Here is a 24,320-nt window from a genome sequence, read left to right on the forward strand (position 1 = left end):
AATAAAAAAAAGGGTGGTTTTACAAGGCACTGGTTGAAACTAGCATCACCTTGTATCAGACTAATCCCAATGACGAATGCTTCCAGGCCCAGATGAGCCATTCGTCTACAGCCATCCCAAACTGGAGAAACTGGAGGAGGTGGTGCTGCAGCATTTCAGACTGTGGGCTGAGAGCTCCGCTGACAATAAAGGTGATTTGCTTTTTATGGCAGCATGAGTGATTTATGACTCACCAACCAGTGTTCGGATTTAAAGCAATGAATTTGTTAATCCGCTGCGTTCAAACGGTAGCTAGAAGAGAACGTCGCGTTCATTTGTTGATATGCAGATTATCGAGTGATGTCGAAATCATGCGGAATTTGCTTTGCCAGTATGTTGTATCAACAATACGTGTTGATTCCCTGTCAGTGAACTCCCCGTAAATGAGAAAAGTGTATCTCTTAACCTTTAATCTCTCCTTTGCCCCTATTTCCATAAAGTCTGCAATGATTTTTTTTGCAAGGCTGATCCGTTGGAGTTTGTTGACAAAAACAATCTAAAAAATGTATGTATATTTCGTCAAATGGCCTCTTCGACGTCGCCTCATCACTTTTCTCTCAAATGCTCAGTTTCAGAGCCTCAGGAGGTGAGCACCAGGGTGATGATCTTCTCATCTTTCCGGGAGAGCGTGCAGGAAATCGCCGGCATGCTGAACCGCCACACTCCGCTCATAAGGGTCATGACCTTCATGGGCCAGGCCTCCGCCGGGAAGGGAGTCAAAGGGTTCACCCAAAAGGAGCAGCTAGAGGTAGAGGTCACAGTCGCTCATCGCATCGGTCAAGTAACTCGGCTGAGTTGGAAATGTTTGTGTGACGGAAAGCGTCGTCCTCGCTGTCACACTTACATCACTATATAATCATACCAAGGTAATCAAATAAATAGATGGGTGTGACTGTTCTGGTACAGATTTCTCTGCCGGTTGCTAAGCAATGGCAGTCTGTGCAGATAGATGACGGTCTGTGACATTTACCTGAAATGTGTTCGCACGTATATATTATATATCTATTTAATGCATTATATTACCGTTGCTGTGCAGTTTTTATATTGGTAATCAGCACATAAACCTTTGGCCTATAAAAACAACCAAAGTGAATCAATTTGGGCTGACAATACTCGCTTGAACGTAATATTTAATGCTTTCTCAGTACATCTTGATCTTCTTGTTTTGTTCTCAACGCCTCTTTTTTTTTTTTTTTTTTGTTAGCTGTCAACTTCGTTTTAGTCACCAACCTTGCATTGCAGCTGGATTGCTCAGGTTTCAGCTCTGCAATTTTGCCAAGGTCCAATAAGGACAGTGTTTTCACTCTCATTTAAAATTGTAATGGATTTTGCTTCCCTTCTGGATGAAGAGGCAGGAGGTATGTGGGTGCAAAGGAGCAGCTCCAGGCTGCTCAGGAAAAACAAAAAAATCTGAGAAAAAGTGAAACAGACAAGAACATTTTCACATGTAAGGCTGAAAATAAAGATGGCACTGGAGGATTTTTTAAAAATATATATTTTTGGTTACTTCCTACCAGCTTTTGATACAAGTGTAGTTTAGCCAAATGGCGATCTTGAGCAAATTCAGCAACAACAAATCGTATTTATTGGCTTGGGAAGACAGTTTAACAGTTCCCTTCCGCGTTCTGCCTGTCCTTTCCAAAGTGCCTTCTGTGGGCTCTTTACCTAATGGATGGGCCAGAGATTTAGCATTTTTTTTTTTCTGCAGGCAGATGTTCCAGGAATTTCAGGCTCAGCAGATGTCAAAATCTAAATAGCGTTGGTCTCACGTTGCTTGTGTGGCAGGTCGTGCACAGGTTCCGCCAGGGAGGCTTCAACACGCTGGTGTCAACCTGCGTGGGTGAAGAGGGCTTGGACATCGGGGAGGTGGACCTCATCGTCTGCTTCGACGCGCAGAAGAACCCCATCCGCCTGGTGCAGAGGATGGGACGCACGGGACGAAAGCGGCAGGGACGCATCGTGGTCGTTCTGGCTGAGGGGCGCGAGGAGAGGGTGGGTGTTGCTGCTCTGTGGAAACTGTGAAGTGGAAAGTGTGACGCTGCTGAAACACTGCGTACCACTGGAGTCCAGACCGGACGTATAAAACTCTTAAAGACTTGACTGCCTTTTTTGGTTCCTCAGACCTACAACCAGAGCCAGAGCAACAAGCGCAGCGTCTACAAGTCCATCATCGGCAACAAGAGCTGCTTCCACCTGTACCCCGACAGTCCTCGCATGCTCCCCCCGGGCGTGAACCCCGTCCTGCACAAGATGCACATCACCTGCGGCCTGTACGATCACGGGGAGAGCAGCCGGCGCTCCGCCAGAGGACGGCGCTCGCACTGCGAGGGCCGGCCGTCCCTCATCCACCCTCAGAACCTGAGTGAGTTCTCAGGACAGGAGTAGACTAGGAGTAAAAAAACATGTTTCAGTTCCATAAATGTGTGTCTTTCAGTCCGGCAGGGCCTTTCGACCTCAGACGGATTTCTGAGCAGCGCTGAATATTCAATTTGGGCGTCTACCATGAAGCTCTCCGAAGATGAAGCTCATCCAACCCTGAGAGATTCTCATTTTCTGTCTCTGCCCAGTGACCCTCCACCTCAGGTTTCTCCTCGCTGCCACCAGCCTCCGCATGTTCCCATTGGTTATCATGGACGGGTCTTAATGATGTTGCGTCACGGTTGTGCCCAGAAGGAGAGCCGTTGCAGAAACCCGGGGCCACTTCCCAGAGAGCTGTCCCTGTCCGAGTGGAGGCACTGGCAGCACAGAGCCCTGCCCACCCACGCCGTCGACCACTCCCTTCGCTGCCAGCACTTCGTCAAAGTGATGGAGCTCATTGACGGCATGAGAGAGGAAAACGAGGTGAGAACTGACGACCGCGCTTCCTGCTGCGTCACACGGCAGATTGCAAAAGCGCAACGTAAACATGAGAAAAGACAAGATTTTGTGTTCACACAAACAAAAAAAGGGGGCAGAGTTTTATAAACTCCACTGGTTGTGTTAAACGGAGTCAGCTGAGCTGCATGTGAGATACTACATTCATTCCCTGTAGCTGCAGGGCAAATTCCTGGCATGGTGAACAGGCTCCATGATGTAGTTGTGGTTATAGTTAATTTTTTCCCCCCTCTTTCAAATTTCTTTATTTTTAACCCGGCTGGTGCCATATTATCCCCTCCCCTCGACCTCCTTCCACCCCCAAGTTGAGTAACAACCGAAAATACCAAAGTCACAGAAACCGCCTTACGAAATCCAAAACGAGCAGCGCCGCGAGAGCAATGCCTCCTTTCATCAAGATGTTATTTCACCGGTGGCAAAATATTTTTATATATAGGTGAACTTGTTTTTCTTCCCACGCTCATACAGCTGCTGAAACCACAAGGCTCGCCGGCACCGGCCGATCTCGCCACTCGTAACTCTTACACCGTCAAACCCGGATACATCCTCATTTTGTCGGCGGTGGCTAATTGATAGCAATCTCGTTTACTTCCTGCTAACTCGTCGCTCGACGGTTACATCAGCACCAGCGGGAGGTCTGCTGGAACTAGCAGCGAGCGCGGCGAATCGATGAGTCAGAGCCGTGTGGCGTTGCCATGGGGGTGGTTTAAGGGTCGCGCTGAGACAAAGGATCACTCATAAGACTCCCCACGTCTGCAACTTTTCCAATTTACAACCGACACCTCGTCACCTCCAAAGATCTATTCTTAGACCAGAGTCTCCTGCTCCTCAACCAACAGCTACGCCTTGATCATGTTGTGCCACCAAAACAATGGCTCCTTAAATCTGCCCAAATCCTCGAAATTGGGTCGGAGATTTATGGCAAACAAAAAAACCCAACTTCTGGCTAAAACCAACAAGTACGGAGTCGGGGCGGGGGTGCTTTAGCTTTACCTCTTTTCTCTCCTTACTGCTTGTAGCTCTCTTCATGACACAGATGCAAATGTTTATTTAGACACATCTTGGAAGCATCCATTCATTCACGCCATGAGAACTGTAACGTAACGTATCATTCAACATAAAGTGCATAGTAATAAAGAGTAATAAATACAGATTACAGCAACTTCACGAGAGAGAAAATACTCTCACTGCACCTCAGTAAAGCTACCATGTGGTTTACAGCGGAGCGCGCCACCCAAAACGTTCCCCCTTGCAACAAAATAAAGGACTTTGGTTCCTTATTGTGTTTTAACATCAAATGAATTCACCGTAACATGAAATCATATTTTTAACCTTACATCAATTATTTATTTGTTTATTTATTTATTACACTTCATGAAATTCTGACAGCTTATTTTTAATTTTAAACGTATTCTTATGACAGAACATTTGTAGAACAGCATGTACACTGCTACTACTGTCTTTTTTTTCCTTTCCCCTTGCCGCATGAGTTTTGACCGTTGACCATTTGGCGGAGCGGATAAGATCTCGGCTCGCCGTGAAAACAAAACAGGATTACTTGGGCAAGATGGCAGCGAACGCCTCACATGCCTCCAATGATGAATTCAGGTCATCACGTAGCCGGTGAATGAACAAAGCCTTCAGTTCAAAACATTTGATCATATTTTTTTTTGCCCCCGCCGCCCTCTCATGTGCTCAGCATAACAAACGGCACATTGACTCCAATGCGCCGTCGACAATGTGTACAGACAATCGCCGCACAAGGAACGATGCATTATGATTTTCTTCACGGCCTCAATTTCACGACGAGCAATTGAATCCGCGTGCCTGTTTCCACGTCTAAAATATTTAGACGTTTAGAGCGCGTCATGCTGGCGCAACTGCAATCCTTTTGTTTGAGTGAAACCAGTGAGGAAAACAAGCAAAGCCCCCAGTCTTGACGCGCTCTTCAAATCGGGCTTGAAATGTCAGAAGGAGGAAGTAAACGAGTCAAACATTAACTGATGAGGCTGCGGCTCGTCGTGAGGTGATGACGGCTCGGGTTAGATAGCGGGCAACCTGCACCCTTTGTGCAAACTTCTTCTGTTTTCACGAAACCAGACGGCCAGCCGGCCACTGCTGGGGATGAGGCCGAGCGCAGCTGACCGCCTGCCTCACCGGCCTCAGCTTTTAACTCTGGACCTCAGGAACCAAAAAGAAGACAATTTATGAAAATCACAACTTTCTAAAAAAAAAAAAAGAAAAGAAAAATCACCTCAGACCTACATAACTGCACCCCACTTCTCTCTCTCTCTCTCTCTCTCTCTCTCTCTCTCTCTCTCTCTCTCGTTCTTTCTTTTTCTCTTCCTTCCTTCTGTCTTTCTTGCTTTCTCTATTTCTCAAAGCCTCGCACTTCAAAAACCATTAATATAATTTTGTGCAATTTTCTGTCTGGCCGAGTTCAAAAAAGCCACACTGTGTTTTCCATGCGTGCCGCTGCCTCTTTCTCTTTGCAGTGACGGGACACGGAGCAGACGTACAAGGCAGGGGGGGCCTCCTCCCCGTTGCTGTTATGTAACGGCGAGCCCTTACATAAATACAGGAAGCGGGAAGTAGGTCAGCCCGTGGTGGCCTACATGTGCAGTGAACTGTGCTGCTGGGGGGAACAGCAGATAAGGAGAGGTTAGCAGGCGACGGTTTCAAAGGCAACTTTAGTGTCGTCGGCGAGTTCGGCACATTTTGCGGGACGTTGTCGCGTACGGGAAGTTTGTTTTTATGCCGCTGTGTTACAACCTTTACAGAAAGTTCGCGCTAAATGGTCGGTGACTTCAAGTTGAAGTTCTAGAAGTGTGCGTGTGTGTGTCTGTGTTTGTCTTCTGCTGAAGAATCCAGAGAGGGAACACAGAGAGGAAAAAAAGCATGGGGCAGAAAGACAAGAGGAGGTCAGACAGGGACTACTAACCGCCCCAAACAGGGCAGCAGTTTGGATGTCGTCCCAGCCACCGATGCACCGAGGAGACATTAGAAAGTTTAAAAAAGGCCTCATTGATCCTGATGTTATCACAAGACCCATTTATTTAGACCGTGGGGTTTCTTCCTCGGCGTCCCACACAAGTGGCCAACAGGAGACGACAGGGTTGCAGGCTCACCACCGCCAGCAGTGACTCGACTTTCCTGGACGGAAAAAAAAACATTTTGGGGTTTAGAAAGGTAGGAAAAGTTTGCAGGCACAGACAAACTATTAACTCATTTGCCGGTCTGATGTTTTCAAATGGTCACGACCTGTTAAGACCAAAGACTAATAATAATAATGAAAATAATAATAATGTTGATCTTTTAGATGGAAACTATGGCTAAATCATTTGCTCCAGGGTTTTTTCTGGATTGACTCCAGAAAATTCCAGAATCAGCGTGTCAGAGTAATATAGCCAACAGTGGGAACAAACTTCCCTGGAAAGTCTTGAGTACAAGGCTGACGTCGAATCTGCTGCCACAGAATGGCTTTTGTGGTGTCCTAGTGACTGGTTCTCCCCCTTAGGGACAATAAAGTTCTCTTTTTAATTCCGAGATGCTTCAGTGTTTGGGCCTGGATTTCTAAGGTTTCTGGCTAATTTAGCAGCAACGGCAAAGATCCTCTACACTTATGTAAGATTTTTGCTTCTGTGTTCTCAACCGGGTGAAGTTGCGCTGCCTCGACCTGAGGAGGCTCATATCACATCTGAACTGATGGACTCGTCCTGCAGCAAAGTTTCTTCAGACTGATTTCTGATAAACGGCTCCCTCTGTGTGCGACCTTGAGCGGCAGATTTGTCCAATTGCCGTCACGGAAGCAGGCTTCCTCCATCTGCCTCTGTCTGCCTTTGCCTTCGTCATTGTGTTTATTCCCGTCGGCCCAGTGACATCCAGCCATCCAGATCCTTAACCTGATTATTAATTGAATGGGTGCGCCAAGGGTCGGAGGTTAATCCTGCGTGGATCCAGTTTGAATGGGCTTTCAGCACCTGAAAGCCTTGTTTATATTCCTGAGCGTGGTCTTTTAATGAACTGTGGACAGCTGAGGGTGTCTGGAGGCAAGTTGATACAGAACGTTGTCTTAGAGATTCATTTAAAGGTCCCATATTCTTTTCCTTTCAACATCTCAAATATTTTATCCATCCCAGATTCCAGTGGAGCAGTCTCACATCGTACATTATCAAAAAAAAAACATCAGGAAGTAGCATATTTACTACTTATACTACTACATATACTATAATACTGCTTTTACTGCTTTTAATGTTTAATTACTGTTACTCATTAACTACAATTGTTACTCACCTCCCTGTTTTCTCTTATTTTACTCCACATCCTTGATTTATTTGCTGGTATATTTTTAGTATTTCTACTGCAAATTTTATTCTGATGTATTATGATTATAATTATAATTATTAATATTTATCCCTCTCTTTGCAGTCTGCCCACTGTAATACCAATATACATGAAAACTTGCTTGGTGCTCTCTGACACACTCTCTTTTAAAGCGCCGCCTTTAAAAGCAATAACTCATTATTGTTTTTAGTCTGGAAAAATTTAAAAATCCTGTCACGAGTTTCTAAAATGACACTTGTTGTGTTGTGGAACAACTTGTTGAACACCTCCACAGACCTTCTCTCCGTTTGTCTGCTGAATTCTAAGGACTTTTGGAAGCAGCTGTTACATAAGCGATGTCGTCAAAAGACGGCGTGACTGGGCGTGTAGCCACTCGCTAGTCTCTGGTGGCAGCTCCCCAAACCCGCTTAACAGGAATCAGCCTAATTTAATGCGTTCATGCCACCTCAAGTCGATTTTTGTGGAACTCATTCTGGCTTCTTGAAAAAGTCAGAGGTGTTTTATACAGCATTTATTATTTATGAGAAGCCCACATTCAGCGCTTAATGAACTGATCCAAGACACGTCTAAAAAAGGGTGTAAAACTGTTTGCGCCTGTGTTTTATGGAGACGTAAATGCATACTTGACAATTTGTGGTTGCCAAGTCCAGCCTAGACGTCTTTCCAGTTTGGAAAGATCTCCAAACAAGAGGCACAAACTAAAAGAGGCACCACGAAAGATGTACAAAAAATAAAAAATAAAAAATCCCTCATGCATGTTTTTGTTAGGGAAGAGTAGGTGTCAGAAGCCCAGGTTGGAGGGTGATCGAAACGGTCGTGGGCCGGACGACAGACGCGGTTGTCTGCCAACTAGAGGGTCAGTGGGCCAAGGCCTCCTGATAGAGCTCCTGTTGCAGCCATCTGTTAGAAGAAGCCATGTTGTGCTGATTAAAAGGCAGCATTGTGTCTCTCCTGCTGAGTCGTTTGATTCAGCTTTGGGCGCCTTGCGCGCTGCAGTTCAAGTCATTGGCAACTTTTTTGCCAAGAGGAGGCCTTTTACCAATATTTCATTGTGTCGTGATTAAGTTATTCTGAGCAATTAATATCCAATTTGTATTATTTCCTGTGAGCTGTAACTGTAAAAGTGATTTTTTTTTTCATTTTTCCCAAACCTTTGGGACTTTTGTTCTTGCTTATGTCACTCTCACGCTGTTACCTGTGTGACATTATTCAATACAGTGATATAAGATGGCGCCTTACCTAACTTTTTATCGCCTTCTTCCGTGATAGAAGCAACAATTTGCTCCCAACACACACTGCCGCCCTCTCTCCACTTGCCTTTAGGCACCTTTTCATTTCCCTTCGCCGAGCATCTCCATCCTGCGGGTTGGAGGTTCGATGGCACCCCGCCGTCGCCCCACACCAGCTGCCGCTCCAGTGATTCACACACATGACAGATGCTGGTTGACTGCAGTGTGGGAGTGTGAAAAAAACAAACGTAGATAACCAGATGCATTCATTTTCAGAAAAAGCTGTTTTATTCGGATGTAAATCGGCCCCGTATGAAGCACATTTTAAGATTTTTCTTTTTCTTCACAGACTCTAGTAGATCTTTCTTCACGTGATCTCAAATTATATTTTAGCCTACTGTTTACAACCTTCCATGAAATCCTTGGTTTTAGCCTCCTGCTAAAATGTTTTGCCATTCAATGTGTTTGGAAGGGGACAAAAAGCAAAGTGGAGGATGGCAAACCTGGCAGGAGGTGTTGCTGCTCACCTTGGGGAGCTATCAGAGCCGTCTGTGACATCACAAAGGTCTGATTTTCCAGAACTGTAGGTTCTAGCCAGAGCACACTTCCTGAAAATCGGAGTATCAAAAGTAAAAGATGGATTTTTTTGCTTAGTTTTCTAACAAGCTATATTCCTTTTGAAGAACATTGGTAAGATGAGCATTGAATATCATGGAACCTTTTAACATTGAGGTTGTGGTGAAAATGTTGAGTTCTGTGTGTCGACAATAGCTTAATAAGATCTCTCCGGCTTCGTTTCCCTTCAAACTGTTTGTGTCCAGGGTGAATGCCAGTACGAGAAGGACCTTCTTCCTTATCTGCATGGTGAAGATAACCTTTCAAAAAACCGACAGAAGAACAAGAAAGGCTCAAAGACCCGGCCTAAATCCAGCAGCTCCAGACCCAAACCGTCCCGCTCCATGACCTTTGATCTGGAAGACATCGATGAGGACGCGACCGAGCAAAAACCATCTTCTCCACACAATAGGGTTATTGTGGTGGCGGGGGCGGCGGCGGGCCACAATGTGACGCATCCCGCGGATCCTGAGCCTCTATCCGATTCTCCTTCAAACGACCTCTGTGCCGAAGATGGCGTGTTTGACGACCGTGTCGTCCTGGAGGAGGACGCCACCGATTCGGAGCACACGGCAGCCGGGCCTGTGGATTTAGACGAGCGAGATGAAGATTTTGAACTTCGGGCAATGTTCTACCTTCCTAAATGGAGCCCAGCGTTTCCTCCCTTAACTGCCAAACTCCTCCCAGGAGGACAGGAGGGTCTGAAGGTCCTACTTGGTAACGTAGCGGAGCTCCTCTCCCGATCTCCACCACCGCTCCATTTAGATTTAGATTTGGAAGCTGATGTAGCTGCGTCGCCTCCTCCAGCCCACTGGGGGCCTCAGCAACCGTTCCAGGTCAGCTTCACGCTCGACGTGGAGGACGAGGACGACGATTTGTTGATGATGATGATGAGCGATGATGACTCCCCGAAAGCTGATTATGCACGTGGCAAAAAGACCAGTGACGACGGGCAGCCGGCAGCGGGGCCTCGTCTGGAGGAGCAGCAGCAGGATGTGGGCGGCAGGCCGGCGGACAGTCCAACCTGGGACGAGGTCTTCGACAAAGAGGACGCCGATGAAGATCACGTCGCGAGGGAAAATGGCATAGAGCCAAACATTCAGGTAGAGGAAATCAAAAGTGACAGTGATTCAGAGGAAGGCGTCAGCTGCCGGACCGTTACAAGGAAGGAGGAAGTGCCAGATGTGACTGACTGGAAAACGGTGCAGCCCGTAATGGAGAACAGCATGGACCTGTTTGAGGACGACGAGGCCTTTCTGCAGATGACCATCCCGGACATCTCCACCCCGGCCGTCACTCCGAGGACGTCCCTCGAGGCTGAAGGCGATGCCACCGGCACCAGACACACGTCCGCCACAACAAGCGGAGGACGTTCTTTGCTCACAAGCCCGACGTGTGGACCTCCACAGTCCAGGCTGAACCCTCTGGGACATCACAGCCCAACCACTACAAAGACGCCTCGTAGGGAACATGCAGGAGCAGCAGCAGCAGCAGCAGCAGAAGAACCAGCCGACTCAGTGGTCCAGCACAAGTCTCTCTTCGACGGCTCCCACGACTTCTTCTCCGTCAACTTCGACCTCTGCTACTCGCTGGAGGACTCCGAGGAGGAGGAGGAGCAGGAGAAGCCGCCAGCGGTCGGCTCCTCCACTCCCTTGAGCAGCTTCCACACATCCAGGAAGCCTCAAGAACCCTGCAAGGCCAGATTATCAACGCCGCAGACACAAGCGCCCCTCGGGGGAGAAAACTCCCGTCCCCTGACGTCTCCCCTGACGTCCCCCCTGTGGTTGCCGGGAGCTCGGCGGGCGGTCGCAACTCCGACTCTGCCCGCCGGCTTAAAGCGCCGGCGGCTGGAAGCTCAGGGGGCTTTGCAGGAGTTTGAAAGATCGGCCTGTGGGAGCGGAGGCTCCCGTCCTCGTCCAGGTTGGTTTTTTCAATCGACAAGAAACACGCTGAAACCTCAAACTGCAAAACCTTTTCTTTTGCGTTTTTTTCAACCAGATTCCTCATTTTCTCTCCCAGCGAGGTGGAGCAGCGACAGCGAGGACGACGTTTTGGTTCACAAAAGGCGGCAGAACAAGGTCGACCCGCTGTCCTCTCCGCAAGCGGTAAGAGGGCCGTTGGCAGCGCACATGTCTGTCTCTGTGGTTACACTCACCGAACCGGAAAATGTCTCCATTAACGAGCTGAAAGGTACATTTTAAAGGTCAACATTTGAGTTAAAAAAAAAAAAATCAGTTTTAACAATCATGCTTACAAAATTTTTTTCTGCCAATTGCTCGTTAGAATTGTAAGGCCTTTCCTTTTGGATAATCACCACAGCTCCACTGCACTCCCAGTGCGCCTTCGCTGGTGTAGGTGAGGTGGAGCTTTCCAGCTGTGCAGCCCGGAACACTCTAATGGGAATTGTCTGCGGCACCGGGAACCGTGCTGAGACCTGTAGTACTGAACGAGGCTGAGCTTTAATGCATAACAATACATATAGTGGACCTGGTGGTCGCAATCACCCAGCCACTTCAGGACCAGGGCAACAAGGAAACATACCTGCCCCTGCGGTCGCCATGATGACGAGCTCGCAAGCAGAAAAACATGAATTACAGTGCATTGGATAAAATAGCATGTGGACACACAGCGGAGTATAGGATGAATAGAATAGAAGTTTATGAGTGTGAAAGAGTTGTGTGATTTGTCCCCGACAGGCGAAGACGCCCAGTGAAGTGGACTCGCCGCTAGTGGTGGTTAACAGGAAGCGTTTAGCTGCACTTAACACAGTAAGACTTTTATTCATCAAGCCTCTAATTTGCCGCGCGGCTGAACGTATCCCACCCGGGCCTGATGTGATTAAAATACTTCTTCTGCGTGCACGTCTCATAACCATTTTCTCCGCCGTTGGGTAACGGCCGGCGTCAGCAGCCCGTCGAGGACGCGCATTTTCTAAACCCCTTTTGTTCTCCTCGCCGGCCTTCAGAGCGACGAGGTGGAGGGCGAAGCCGTCTCTGATGACGACTTCCTTAATGGGCCCGCGGCGACGCGGCGGAAGCCGGTGACGGACGGCCACCGAGTTCAGGAGAGAGAGGCCAAGGTCTGGTTGGTTCCTTTGATCAATGCAAATCTTAATGCTCCCATATTCCACCTGTTTTCAGGATGTAGCAGACCCTGACCTCAGCTGTGTAGCCTCACATGATTAACTGTCCTGAAAACTACAAATATCAAAAAACACAAAAAACATAGTTAGCCCTCTGTTTACAGCCTCCTGTGTAAGCCTCAAGTTTAGCTTTTGCTGTTAGCTTTCAGTCTAACAGTCTTTAAGTCTTACACCTCTTTAAGGATGTTGTCACCAACCTTAAAGAAGTATCATTGCCCTGTGTGACATCACAATGGTTATATTGGTGGGAAAAAAATGATCAAGTCATTTTTTTTTTTTTTGCATAATATGATGCTGAATGTGGTGGCAAATACAATTTAATGCTTGCCCGGAGGCGGGGAGAGATAAAATGCTCATATTTGTCTCAACTGGAACCGCACTGTTTTGCTCCTCTCATTCTTAAAATCTTTTCGGAAAAAAAGGTCTCGCCCGTAAACATCCACCAGAAACACACTCTCTTTTTGACGTGCCGCTCTCCTCCTCGCAGCGTGCCGGCCGTCGCAAAGGACGGCAGTTCCTGGACGTGGAGGCAGAGCTCTCGGAGGAAGGCGAGGAGGGCGTGTCGTCCGACGAAGACGACGGCGAGGAGCTGAATCGCTCCCTGGAAGGGTTTGTGGTCGGCAACACTCAGTGCTCGCAGGGCCTGAACGGTGGGACATCATTGTGGCTGCTAGTAAAGAAATGCATTAATTCCTTGGATTGGATCAACCTGTTTACCCTCTGGCCTTGTCTTCCGCCCCCTGCTGGCAGACTCTGAGATGCACTGTGTTTACCTGAAGTCGGTGAGAAGCCCTGCGGTCCAGGGCAAGTTCAAGATGTCCAACAGGAATCATCACAACATGGACATATTTTCCCAGGTATGCAGCTGATGCCACTCTTTTTTGGAGAGACTCCTACACTTGTTCATGGGCAATTTTTTATTTTATGTCCCCCAGGTGCCTGAAATGGATGAAACATATGCAGAGGACAGCTTTGTGGTGGGCAGTGAGGTGGAGGAGCAGGGGAGCAGCGAGGACGAGGCAGAAGAAGAAGAAGTCGAGCTCATGCCCGAGGACTCGCCCTACGTCGACGGGAAGCGGCAGTACGCCACCAGGCGGCGCGTCTTCCTGCACAGGGCCAGAGCGCGAGCTGGCTCCTCCTCCACCGCCACCACCAGCACCACCAGCACCACGCAGAGCAGAGCCGGAGCGAAAACCAAGCGCAGCCGCGTCATCCGCGTGAGCGACTCCAGCGACGAGGAGGCAGAAGTCCCCACCAAGCAGCAAGATCCCACCAAAGACTGTGCTGATGCTGTGCCCTTGTGGCTAAAGGTGGTGCAGCAGGAGCCCAGCGGGCCTCAGCAGAGCGAGAAACCCTCCACCTCGTCTCTAACTGTGGCCTCCAAGGTCTCACTGCTGAGCAAAACCCAGTGGCGTTCAAAGACAGAAGAAAAGCAGCATGAAAGGTAGAAGATGTTTTTTGTTTTTAAGTGCTTGCACAAAGAAATGTCCTGAGCCACTACAGCTTTTTTATTTTCTTCCACCTGCAGATGTCGCCAGAGCTTAGACAATCAGCATACGCTCTCTGACGAGTTGGACTTTGTGGAGTCGGAGTCCCTCCTGACCTCAAATAAACTGGCCCATGTAGGTTCACATCTTTATTCCACATTTACAATGTGTGACCTCTGCATAGTATATTTAGCCATCTGTTTACAGTCTTCTTCAAAATGTTCTGTTTCTCTTCCCTGTTTGAACTGATGATGATAGTAATTGACAGGCTTGAGAGTAGTCACTGTGTGAGTTGTGTAAAATGTTATATATTTTGCTTTCCACTGTCCAGACACTTCCTGGACACACATTAGCAACAGAAACAACAACAACAACGACAACAACAACAACCTCGGGTCCCTCAGCAACACCCGGTCCCGTTCACATCCTGGTGGACAGTCGCTGCATCAGCAGCGGCGTGGACCTGATGGCCTCCCTGCGTCAGCACCACGCGGCCACCGTCCACGTGTGCTCCCTGGACAGCAGCTACTTCATCGTCAGCAACCGCATGGCGGTGGAGAGGCACAGCCAATCGGATCTGGCCGCCATGCAGAACCGCAAGCGGCTGGTGGAGAGAGTGACGGGCATGCTGAGGCTGTTCGAGCGGGTTTGTCTCATCGTCGAGAAGGACCGGACCAAACCAGGTCAGAGGACACGGTGGACTGTGAAAAAAAATGATCGCAATCGTAAACGTTGTGTTTTTTGTGAAGAAATCGCAATGCTCTGTTCACTGTCTCCGTGTCGCAGGCGAAGTGCCGCGTCCCTTTCAGCGCACACGCTACTACGACAGCATCCTGGCGGCGCTGGTGCGCACCGGCGTGCGCCTGCTGTGGAGCGACGGCACCGCAGAGAGCGCCGCCCTGCTGGCCGCCCTGGCGAGGCTGGAGCAGCGCAAAGGTCAGGCCATCGCCGTGCCGACGGAGGTGCGTGGCCAGCACGGGCAGCAGGCCCTGCAGCTGTACCTGAGCCTGCCGTCCGTCAACTATGTCCAGGCCCTGAGCCTGAGTCACAACTTCAGATCTGTCGCTCAGCTCATCAACAGGTAAATGGTGGCTGTGTTGCTCAAATTTCAGTGCTAAAATCTTGCACACCCACTAATCTCAATTATTAATACATATATATTTTTTTTAAATTGGTCTGAAAATGAGCTGACTAGATAACCAGTGAGCTTACTTGAAGTTGGGCCAGCAGCAAGAAGCAACAGCTACTGGAGAGAAGCCCCATAATGCCCCAGAAACAGACAAAATACATTTTTCATTCATTGATTTTTCATATCAAACGGTGCCTCACCACCAGGTGGCAGCGTGCCGCTGCTGCCCCTCTCGTCAACATGACATCTCCAACTGTAGTACTCTGACTAAGCTGGTGAAAACACTCAGATTTGTCCAGTTCAGTGTGATAGACAGAGGTGCCGCTGATCCCCTCCCAGGTTGTGCTCCCCATGGGTGTTAAATCTAAATGAGTCTCCTCTTTCGTTCTGCTCCTCTTGCAGCTCCGTTGAGGCCATCCAGAAGGGAGGCTGCATGAGTCGGCCCAGGGCCGAGGAGATCTACCGCTTCCTGCGCTACTCCTGCGACTCCTTCCTCTTGAGCGCGTCGAAAGCGACAAAACCAAGTTAGCGGAAAGGGACTGACCGCATTTTTCATTCACTACACGCAACTCTCCATGTTGAGTTGCATATTCTGTTGATACGGTCACACCGGGACGACACTGCTAAAACACTAGGGGGTGCTGTGTATTCTCTCAGTGAGAGGAGATGCTCAGGGTGCTTTTCCAGCCTTTATGTGCAATAGCTAATTAAGAAGGCGACGTAATGAGTATTAGGAATGGCTAAAGACACTGACTAGTGAACAAGCCATGCACCACAGTCAGCCTCAGTCACTTCACATTATGGAAATACTGGTACGTTTGAAGAAATCTAACCATTGATGTAAACTTAAGTTATTATTTATATTGTCATGAAATAATGAAGAAATATATGTAAAATATATTCTGGAAAAAACAAAAACAAACATAGTGGCACATTTCTTTAATAAACTGCTACTTATGTACGCTTGTTTCCAAGTCTCGCTATATTCTTAGAAGAAAAACAGACAATCCCCACAATCGCCACAAGAGGTCAGTCTTTCTTCAACGGAAGATAGCAACTGAAAGATCTGGCAATTCACTGCAAGTCTCGCTTTCAGAACGTCTAACAACTGTAGATAGACGGTCAGGCTAGTCCAGTGGTTCTCAAACGTTCTCTGTCACGCCCCACCTTGGAGGAAGAAAAATTTTCATGCACCCCCCCAAAAAAAATAAAATAAAATTGGGAGCTAGAGGCCCCAAATTTGACATGGCTGTGTGAGGGATCCCGATGAACCTGCAAGTGGTCCCATGTCTCTAGGACAAACTTTTGACCCCATAGACTTGCATGGCATTAGTCAAACATTTTTCAGAAACACTGATTTTATTTCATCATTGTCAAAGCACTACACACAGTATGAGTGTAGCTTTGGTGCAAAGGATTTTTAGACATGACGTTTAATCAGTCGCAACAGTCAAGTTTATATCACATAGTAGACGTCAAAGGACAGCAAAAACAAAACAAAAAAAACAAAACACAGCATGATTATTACAGAAGCGAAGCAGAGAGACACGACATGTTCAGAGTTCCCGGCGTTTTGTCTGAGAAAAACCTGTTGGCATGTGAGGACATATGTATGTGGAACATCCTAGCTAAGAGACAAAACCAGTTTGCGATACTCATCGAAACTTACAGCGTTCAAAAGCTCTGAACGACATACTACATGTGACAGCGTAGAAGTCTGGACGTCTCGTGCGATTCGACATGTAACAAACTTGGAGTTAACCTTTTACACAACCGATATCTTAAATTACATTGAACATTAAACGTATTTTGGTTAAATTTTTAACAAGCCCTAAAACCGCAACAACATCATCATCGATCTCCCTGTGGGAAATCGGAAGCATAAAAACTTTGAGAACTCATGAAAATGTTCACATATACACGTCGAAGTAGTTGCCTCAGTTTAACCCTTCTAGATGAAGATGACCTGGACGAATGAGAACCTTTACAAGACATACGTTTACATATACAGTTTGCCAGTGTGTGCCTCAAAGTAAAATAAGGTGCTTCTTCGAACAAGGTACAGCATCCAGTCTAAATCGATTACGACTCCGTGGCTTTAGTGTGTGATGCTGACAACAGTTTAAGGCACATTTATTTTTTTTATAAAATTACACAGGTCTGACCTTTACAAAAATACAAATATGTATCCAAATAAATACATACAAGTGTACATTTACAGGGCTTGTTTGTGTGTGTGTGTGTGAGCTGTCTGATGTGTGCTGGTGTTTTCAGTGTGGCGGAGGAGGTGCCCTGAAGAGACACAAATATAAATATTAATGTTTGACAAACTCTTGGACAAACAATAAGTTTAATACTCAATACTTACTTACTTATTTGTTAGGCAACTCAAATTCCAAACAGTCCAAAGGGGAACATCTGCACACGATGAGGGCACAGTAACTCATGATTCCCAAATTATCCTAAACCTCCCTTAAAATTACTTTTTATTGAAAACATTTACAAAACGCAACAGCTCCGGAAAACAAAAACAGAATATATTTACAAGTTCTGCTTCAACCTTAAAATACATACAGTATCATATTAAATACTACATGTGGTCACTGTACTGACGCTGAACTAGAAGCAGTCCACCTTTGACCCCTGAGGTCACTGACCTTGACCTTGTGTTTTCTCAGCAGGCTCTGCTGCGGCTGTCGCTCACTGTTGCACGATGGCCTGCATGCCCTTCGGCTGCGGCTGCGGCTGCAGCGGCTGCAGCTGGGCGGCCTGCATCTCCGAGTCCGGGATGCTGCACTCCTCCGCGCCGCGCATGTACAACAGAAACAGAGTCACGGTGGCGAAGGTGGTGGCGTTGACCGGGAAGGCGCGCAGCAGCGTGGACGTGAGGCCGCGCGTGAACACGCTCCAGCCCTCCTTCCGCAGGCTCTGCCTCACGCAGTCCATGATGCCGCTGTACTGGTGGACGCCGCCCACGCCGTCGGCCTGGAGGCGCGACTTGATCACGTCCACGGGGTAGGTGGAGAGCCAGGAGGCGATGCCGGACATCCCGCCGGCGAACAGCAGCTTGGGGATCATGTACGGGTCCTCGGGCTCGCAGCCCAGGTAGCGCGTCAGCGTGTCGTACGCCAGGAAGTACACGCCGAAGCCGGGCGTCTCGCGCACCAGGGTGGTGACCATGCCGCGGTTGATGCCCCGCACGCCCTCCCTCCTGTAGATCCTCACCAGGCAGTCCAAGGAGTTCTTGTACACCTTCCTCATGGACTTCTTCTCGCCGGTGCCTTGCAGCTGCATGCGGGTCTTGGCCAGCTCCATGGGGCAGCAGATCACGCACTGGATGGCCCCCGCCGAGGCCCCGGCCAGGAACTGGTTGAGGGGCGTGTCGCGGCCCAGCTGCCGCATGACGTTGCCCTGGACGCCGAACACGATGGCGTTGATGAAGGTGAGGCCCATCATGGGCGAGCCGATGCCTTTGTAAAGCCCAAATGTCTGCGAGATGCAAAGACGTCACTGTGACACATGGAATGTTTTGCAACACAGCTGCATTCCCCCCCCCCCCGGGTTAAACCGTATGACTACTCAGTGATTTCCAAGCATTTCGCAACTATGAGACAAAATATTACGAGTCTAAAATATTGCACCGTGTCCCGTTTGGATAGAGAGAAGACTCTCCAACCACGTGGCCGGACTCAGTTGGCAGCACATTTGACTGGTAACAGATTTACCTCGAGGTAATAGGGTTGTCGTTAAATACACACCGCAGGGAACCGAGTCCCTTTCAAGTTTAGCTGCAGTTTATGAGCGAGTCCTGCTTGTACAGTGTGTGATTATTTTTTTTCAACCGCAACCTCAAGTCCTCAGGAAGTCAGAGGCCACGAAATGGGCACAACAGGAAGCTGGCTGTATGCAGGCCGCACAATGAAAATGCGAACTGAGCCGTGGCGGCAAAAACAAAACAAAACACAGTAGCCACATTTTAGCATCAAGACCATTGATACCAGACCACGTTTCTCTTGATAGCCGTTTGTTCAGTACGGACAAGAAAATCACAGTGTGTTTTTCTCCTGAGTCACCAAGAGATGGCGCTACATGTAAAATTAGAAAGGGATATTCCTAGAAGTCGTGGACTGTAATTTAAGAGGTGTGTGTACTGAAGTGCACCTGCTCTTGCTACTGAGTCAAATGCTGTATATCAGCTTTTTGACGGGTGGGCTGGAGCAGGAGCTGGATGGATGGATGGAGTGCTTTGGTGACCCACCTCACAGGAGAAAAAAATATTCCATGGGATATGAAGAAAACATGTGCATTAATGTCAGTTGAAAATGAACAAAAGCGTTAAAAACAAAAGATCTGTCTTTGAAGTCCAACTGTATTTCGCCCTTTATTGGAATGATTTTGTAAACAATGAAACTGAAAAAATGGATGAAATACAGCTTTTTTTTTATCACTTACTTACTATTAATATAATTTCTTCAAATTCGGTGGGCTGGATTAAAAAGATTAACGGGCCGTAGTTTGCCCACCCCTGCTGTATATGCTTTGGAAATTTTAACAAAGATACATATTTGGCCGTCACAGGCTGGACACATGCGGAGTCAGAGACGCCACCAATCTCCAACGACTTCCTCTTGGCTGAAAAAGCCCACCGGCCGAGTCTTTATTTAGCCCGTGCAGGTCTGAGGTCTTCCTGACAGATGCATTGGCCCCCTAAACCCTGTGACAGGAACGCGGTGCCCCGCCCCTTACTGTCACGCTCCATGTTAGGAGCATGCAGTCTGATCTTGGCCGGGTGCCTGTGTGTGTGGGTACGGGCCTGTAACTGGACCCTTCGGCAAGCCTGCTGCACGGCTGCCCGGGGAGAAAAGCTTGTTACTCGAAGGGCGCGAGAGCAGTTCTGAGTGAGAAACTAACAAAGTTAAGCATCAAACAGCCGCTTACCGACTCCTGGCGTATGATTGACTGGAAGCAGTGAAAGGTCCCGCGGTACAGAGGTTTGTCCACATTCTGAACTTGGAGCCTGACCTGCGGGCGACAGGCTCGGCGTTAGGGAGTTCACGTCGCGCATCGATTTTTCACCACAAGGGGGCCACAACAATTAGGAACACAACCTATTGTAATGCAGGCTTTAAAAAAAGGTAAACACAAACAGGCATAATTTGCAGGGCACAGTGGTGTTTCTTTTCAGGGCGGAAAAAGAAAAGTTAAAGGGGTGCAAGATGGAGGAGGAAAGAATCTACTGAGAATGAAGGAACAGACAGCCATAAAAACAAAAGATGCCTGTGCCATGTTGCTATAGTTTAAAGACAAAAACAGTTGGGTGGACAGGGAGGGGGGGAAGAAAGACCTTGACCATACTTACTAGGTCACACTCCCATGGAGAGGTTGTTTATTTCTCTCTCTCATCTACAACACAGTGACACTGCCGCTGTTAAAGACAGCCTCCCCCACGACACCAGCTCAAGGAGAGACGACAGTGAAAGCAAGAGGTACACAAGAGCTACAACCAAACCAATTCACCAGGCACCTCGGTGCGCGAGACCACTTGTGATTTAGCTCTGGAAAATAACAACAACAAAACAAAACAAAACAAAAAAACAGGGATAGCAGCCCGACTTGAGCGTGTGACTAGTTTCAGATATATGTACAATTTTGTGATGCGAACTTGTTAAGCGGTCCAAATTTCTCCCAACACGCTACAATTGTTTACAATAGGGATGTTAACAATTAAGCGATTATCGATTAATTGTCGATTAAAATTTTAATCGATTAAATGAAATTAGTTGCAATTAATCAAACATTTTTACACACATAGTTAATATCATAACAGTGTAGTGGCAGGAAAGAGCAATTCACCTGTAGATACTGTGCTGGTCATAATATACTTAGAACAAGTTATTTTTAAACAACTCAAAAAAAAAAAAGAAAAGTTGAAATGTGACCCATTAGAAGTCAACTTAAAGTCAGAGGATAAATGTTTAGGATGTTTTTACTGTTCTCTAATGTGAAAATGGGTCACATTGGACCCTCAACATTATTGAATGGTTAAATAATGTGTTCCTTACACATTTTTCATTGTGAAATTTAGGTTGTCAGGAAAAATTGCCCCTTATCAATTAATCGTTAATCGAGCGATAAGGACAATCAACTAGCGATTAATGAATTAATCGATAATATGCATCCATAGCTTTCAATATTCTTTCTTCCCATTAGATGCCACCAAGTCTTACACACTGGCCTTTTAGCACATGTAAATTTCCACTTGATTGCTGAATCTTTTTTTTTTTTTTTTTTAATGGCTTCACTGTTGACGTGCTGAAAGCTACGTTCCTCCGATTGCCCTTCCTTTGTACCCTGTACCCTGGTGTGTGTACCCTGTATCCTGGTGTGACCTGTGACCGGCCTCACACTGTGGTTGCATGTCAAATATTTGAATCTAACCGGAGGCCATAATTTCTGGATAATGTCAATCGTGAGAGGAGACTGAAGAGGGCGTGAAAGGAAAAAAAACCCACCTTTACAGTGTCAAACGGATGTCCCACCAAAACACCTGCAGCACCTAAAGAAACATAACGGTATATTAGGCATATCATTCAACCTAGTTTCATTGGAGGAACATGTGCAATTTGTATTCAGCATGTTTAGTTTTGTAAAGGCAATTTGAATCGCAAATAAAGTAAACAACAAAAATGAACGACGTTGCAAACGACGAGGGGGAGAAAAAAAAGAAGAAGCCTGAATTGTCATTTCACTTCTAGCAGCATTGTTTGATGGACAGACGCCCACCAGCTGGTGCACTGACAATGACTCGACTCTTCAGTAGAGAGATTGTACTTGAACTGTCTTGAACTTCCTACTACCCCTGCACTATATTTGGAAGGGGGCTGTCCTGCAAAGCGTGATCAGCTGATGTGTTGAATATGCATCGTCTCATTTAACATTTCATATACCGCCAAGCATCTAGAGTAAATAAGATTTCAGGCCCGTAAGCAGCTGACTCATCCCCCCCCCAGAGGCAAACAGGCCGTTTCTCCTGAGTACAAGCGCAGCTAATCGCCTGGTCACTGCACTGAACCGGCTGACGAAAGCTTAATGGTGCCACGTCCTTGACTTCTGCCTGCGTAAAGACAAGAAAGTTCATCGGACAGTCGGGCTCTTTTTTTTTTTGGACGACTAAACATCAGGCACAACGTGACCTGAGGTACAAGAATGAATATGTCGGTACTCCAGTGATTGATTTGAGGGAAAACTGGGTTTTAATTTCAAATGACACCATTGCAGCGGTGATCTACCTGGCAATGGCTCCGTTTGTTTTACTGACACTAATGAATAGGATAAATCAGAGAGGGGGGAAAATACTGCGGTTGTCTTAAGAGCTTTGTTGCTCCAGGCGTTTTTAGGCGCATTTATAAATCATAAGGCTGGATATTTAAAACGGAATAAACGGTAGGAAGCAAAAACAGGAGAAACTCCAAGGCACTCTCATAAAAAAAAGTTAAAAAATCTTTTATTGTGGCGGCATGCAATCAAGCTTCCTCAGAGAGTCAAAGTCAAAACTTAAGGTTTTTTTTTTACTCTCTGAAGAAGGTTTGATTGCCAAAACGTGGCAGTTTTTAACGGTTCGAATGTGACCAAGCCGCTACAATAAAGGCTTTTTAACTTTTCTATGACAGTGCCTTGGAGTTTCTTCTGTTTTTGCTTCTTCTTGGTTTTCCCCCCATTCAAAGAGCACCTCTAACCTACGGGTCCTAAGTCCAGCAAGCGCTCCTATGTTGGCTTTTCTTTCAACCCGTAATCAAACAGAATGTTGCTTTTCGATTTAAATAATAGTCCAAATGCAGGGCAACTTTCAGGAAGTTCAATGATCGCTCTGATGATGGGCAACAATCAAATAAAGGCGCTCGACTCCCATCTATCTGTCCACACAGTGGCCAAAATCACGTTGTTTCCCCCCCAGCCCCCCAAACCAACACTGAGGCCCAGAGCGGAGCAGCGTGGTAGGGCTCTCTGGAAGAACGTGGCCTTGAACGGAGACAAAACAGCTGACTACTTTCCCGGGGAAGGTGGGGGGGGGCGCAGATGGTCTGGAATGAGAGGCTACTTCCTGGAAACACCTCTGCTTCAGCAGGAAGACGAACCAGTTCCGTGGGCTTGCGTTTGGTGTCGGCGGCAGCGGCACTCCCTAATTTCAGTCGGATTTGGCGAGGTGGAGAAGATGTACGAGTAGGAGCAGTCGAGCGCGATGAAAACAAAACGTGGCACTGTAACTCCGGAGAATGTGCATGTTGACTCGGCTTAGAATGCAAGCAGGACACCGGTTTCTCGTCCGTGACGACACAAACGTGTGTGTGTGCGCGCGCACAATTGAGGTGCAGCTGAATTGATTCATATCAAAAGAATGAAGAAGAAAAAAATAAAAATAAAAAATCACTTTGTGCAGTGATGTGTTTAATGACAACTCGAACATCGCTCGTTCTGATGCGGAGCCCCTCCCCCCCCCATACGTGGCAGATGCAAATGCACAGACTATGCATGTTTTTGTTCGTTTTTTGTTGGAAATACTTCAGACCACTTCTGAAGAGCGCAAAGCTGGCTAATGCTAAGCCATAGCATCCGTCGGCTAGCCCCAACGTGGCTGTCTGGCTGCTAGCGCTGCTGGAAAGCCGCTGAGTGAGAACACTTGAACTTAACTCACCTCCTATGCAGCCCGCAGCGAAGTCCAATGCCATTCCCTTTAGAAAGAGGACGTGTAAAAGCTTGTCGAGCTACCGGACGGAATGGTTTAAAAGAACGCCTAGAGTATGAAGTCGTTCTGAAACACTTCAAACTATTTGAGTTTTTTTTTTTTTTTTTTTTTTTTTTTTTTTTTTTCTATAAAGTAAAGACAGGAAAGCCCTAGCTTGGCGCGACCACCCCGTGAAGGCGGCGGTGATGATGCTGAGATTTCCTCCGCGGCAGGATATCAGACAGTCTTTCACTGGCGATGATGTGATCCGGTTCGGCCCTAGTGTCGCTTCTCTGCGTCTATTCCTGTAGAAGGCAAGCACGTTGAGGCCAAGGGGTTGGAGGAGGTAAAAAGAGACGAGAGGGGGTGTTTGCTCGGTTATTTCTACGGTAGCCCAATCGGCGGACTCGGAGGAGGACAACTCCTCCCGTCCGCCCCTCACGGCTATTGGCTGCGGGCGGGTGGACACACTCTGGCAGCAGGTTCTCATCACCTGCAAAACCAACAGTGTTATCGAGCCGCCTGACGTCACTGCACAACCGAGGGGCGCCCAATGAGCAGCAGAAGTGAGCGGCGTCGCTCACCTGTTGCTTCGACTTTCTACCTTCTAATGTCAAGGCTTACGGTGCGACCAGATCAGGGCACCTTCTTGCCAGTGGGCAACCCCAGAGAAGTTGAGCCTTTATTGATTAACAAAGCCCCGTAGAGAGTGATGATAAACTCACTATTATTATTATTA

The 24,320-nt window shown here is 47.5% G+C and overlaps 2 protein-coding genes across 3 annotated transcripts in view; one reads left to right on the forward strand and one right to left on the reverse strand.

The window, feature by feature from the left end:
- Positions 1 to 15,967, forward strand: part of fancm (FA complementation group M) — a 32,015-nt gene extending 16,048 nt beyond the window's left edge. Inside the window, exons 8-24 of the mRNA XM_076017931.1 lie at positions 87 to 191; positions 609 to 787; positions 1,825 to 2,031; positions 2,161 to 2,401; positions 2,474 to 2,622; positions 2,710 to 2,880; positions 9,308 to 11,021; positions 11,100 to 11,206; positions 11,798 to 11,869; positions 12,067 to 12,180; positions 12,731 to 12,893; positions 12,994 to 13,100; positions 13,179 to 13,687; positions 13,772 to 13,865; positions 14,062 to 14,413; positions 14,517 to 14,811; positions 15,262 to 15,967. Coding sequence (XP_075874046.1) covers positions 87 to 191; positions 609 to 787; positions 1,825 to 2,031; positions 2,161 to 2,401; positions 2,474 to 2,622; positions 2,710 to 2,880; positions 9,308 to 11,021; positions 11,100 to 11,206; positions 11,798 to 11,869; positions 12,067 to 12,180; positions 12,731 to 12,893; positions 12,994 to 13,100; positions 13,179 to 13,687; positions 13,772 to 13,865; positions 14,062 to 14,413; positions 14,517 to 14,811; positions 15,262 to 15,388 — 4,706 coding nt within the window. The 3' untranslated portion in view covers positions 15,389 to 15,967. The remainder of the gene's footprint in view (positions 1 to 86; positions 192 to 608; positions 788 to 1,824; positions 2,032 to 2,160; positions 2,402 to 2,473; positions 2,623 to 2,709; positions 2,881 to 9,307; positions 11,022 to 11,099; positions 11,207 to 11,797; positions 11,870 to 12,066; positions 12,181 to 12,730; positions 12,894 to 12,993; positions 13,101 to 13,178; positions 13,688 to 13,771; positions 13,866 to 14,061; positions 14,414 to 14,516; positions 14,812 to 15,261) is intronic.
- Positions 15,968 to 16,199: 232 nt separating this feature from the next.
- Positions 16,200 to 23,946, reverse strand: slc25a29l (solute carrier family 25 member 29-like). 2 transcript variants are annotated; one of them, XR_012926026.1, is made up of 5 exons: positions 23,552 to 23,946; positions 21,372 to 21,415; positions 19,798 to 19,881; positions 17,232 to 18,348; positions 16,200 to 17,151 (listed from the first exon to the last, which is right to left on the reverse strand). XR_012926026.1 is itself a non-coding variant. In XM_076017926.1 (4 exons), exons 1-4 carry the CDS (start codon positions 23,583 to 23,585, stop codon positions 17,560 to 17,562), a joined length of 951 nt encoding a protein of 316 aa, XP_075874041.1. In that variant the 5' UTR covers positions 23,586 to 23,946; the 3' UTR covers positions 16,200 to 17,559. The 2 variants fall into 2 exon arrangements, 1 of the variants encoding a protein (XP_075874041.1); XM_076017926.1 differs by having other exon boundaries at positions 16,200 to 18,348.
- Between the last annotated feature and the right edge of the window lie 374 nt (positions 23,947 to 24,320).

The sequence above is a fragment of the Nelusetta ayraudi genome, unplaced genomic scaffold (genome assembly GCF_046127955.1).
Source record: "Nelusetta ayraudi isolate G7.1 ecotype Tasmania unplaced genomic scaffold, CSIRO-AGI_Nayr_v1 ptg000007l, whole genome shotgun sequence".
In the NCBI taxonomy this organism is placed as follows: domain Eukaryota; kingdom Metazoa; phylum Chordata; class Actinopteri; order Tetraodontiformes; family Monacanthidae; genus Nelusetta; species Nelusetta ayraudi.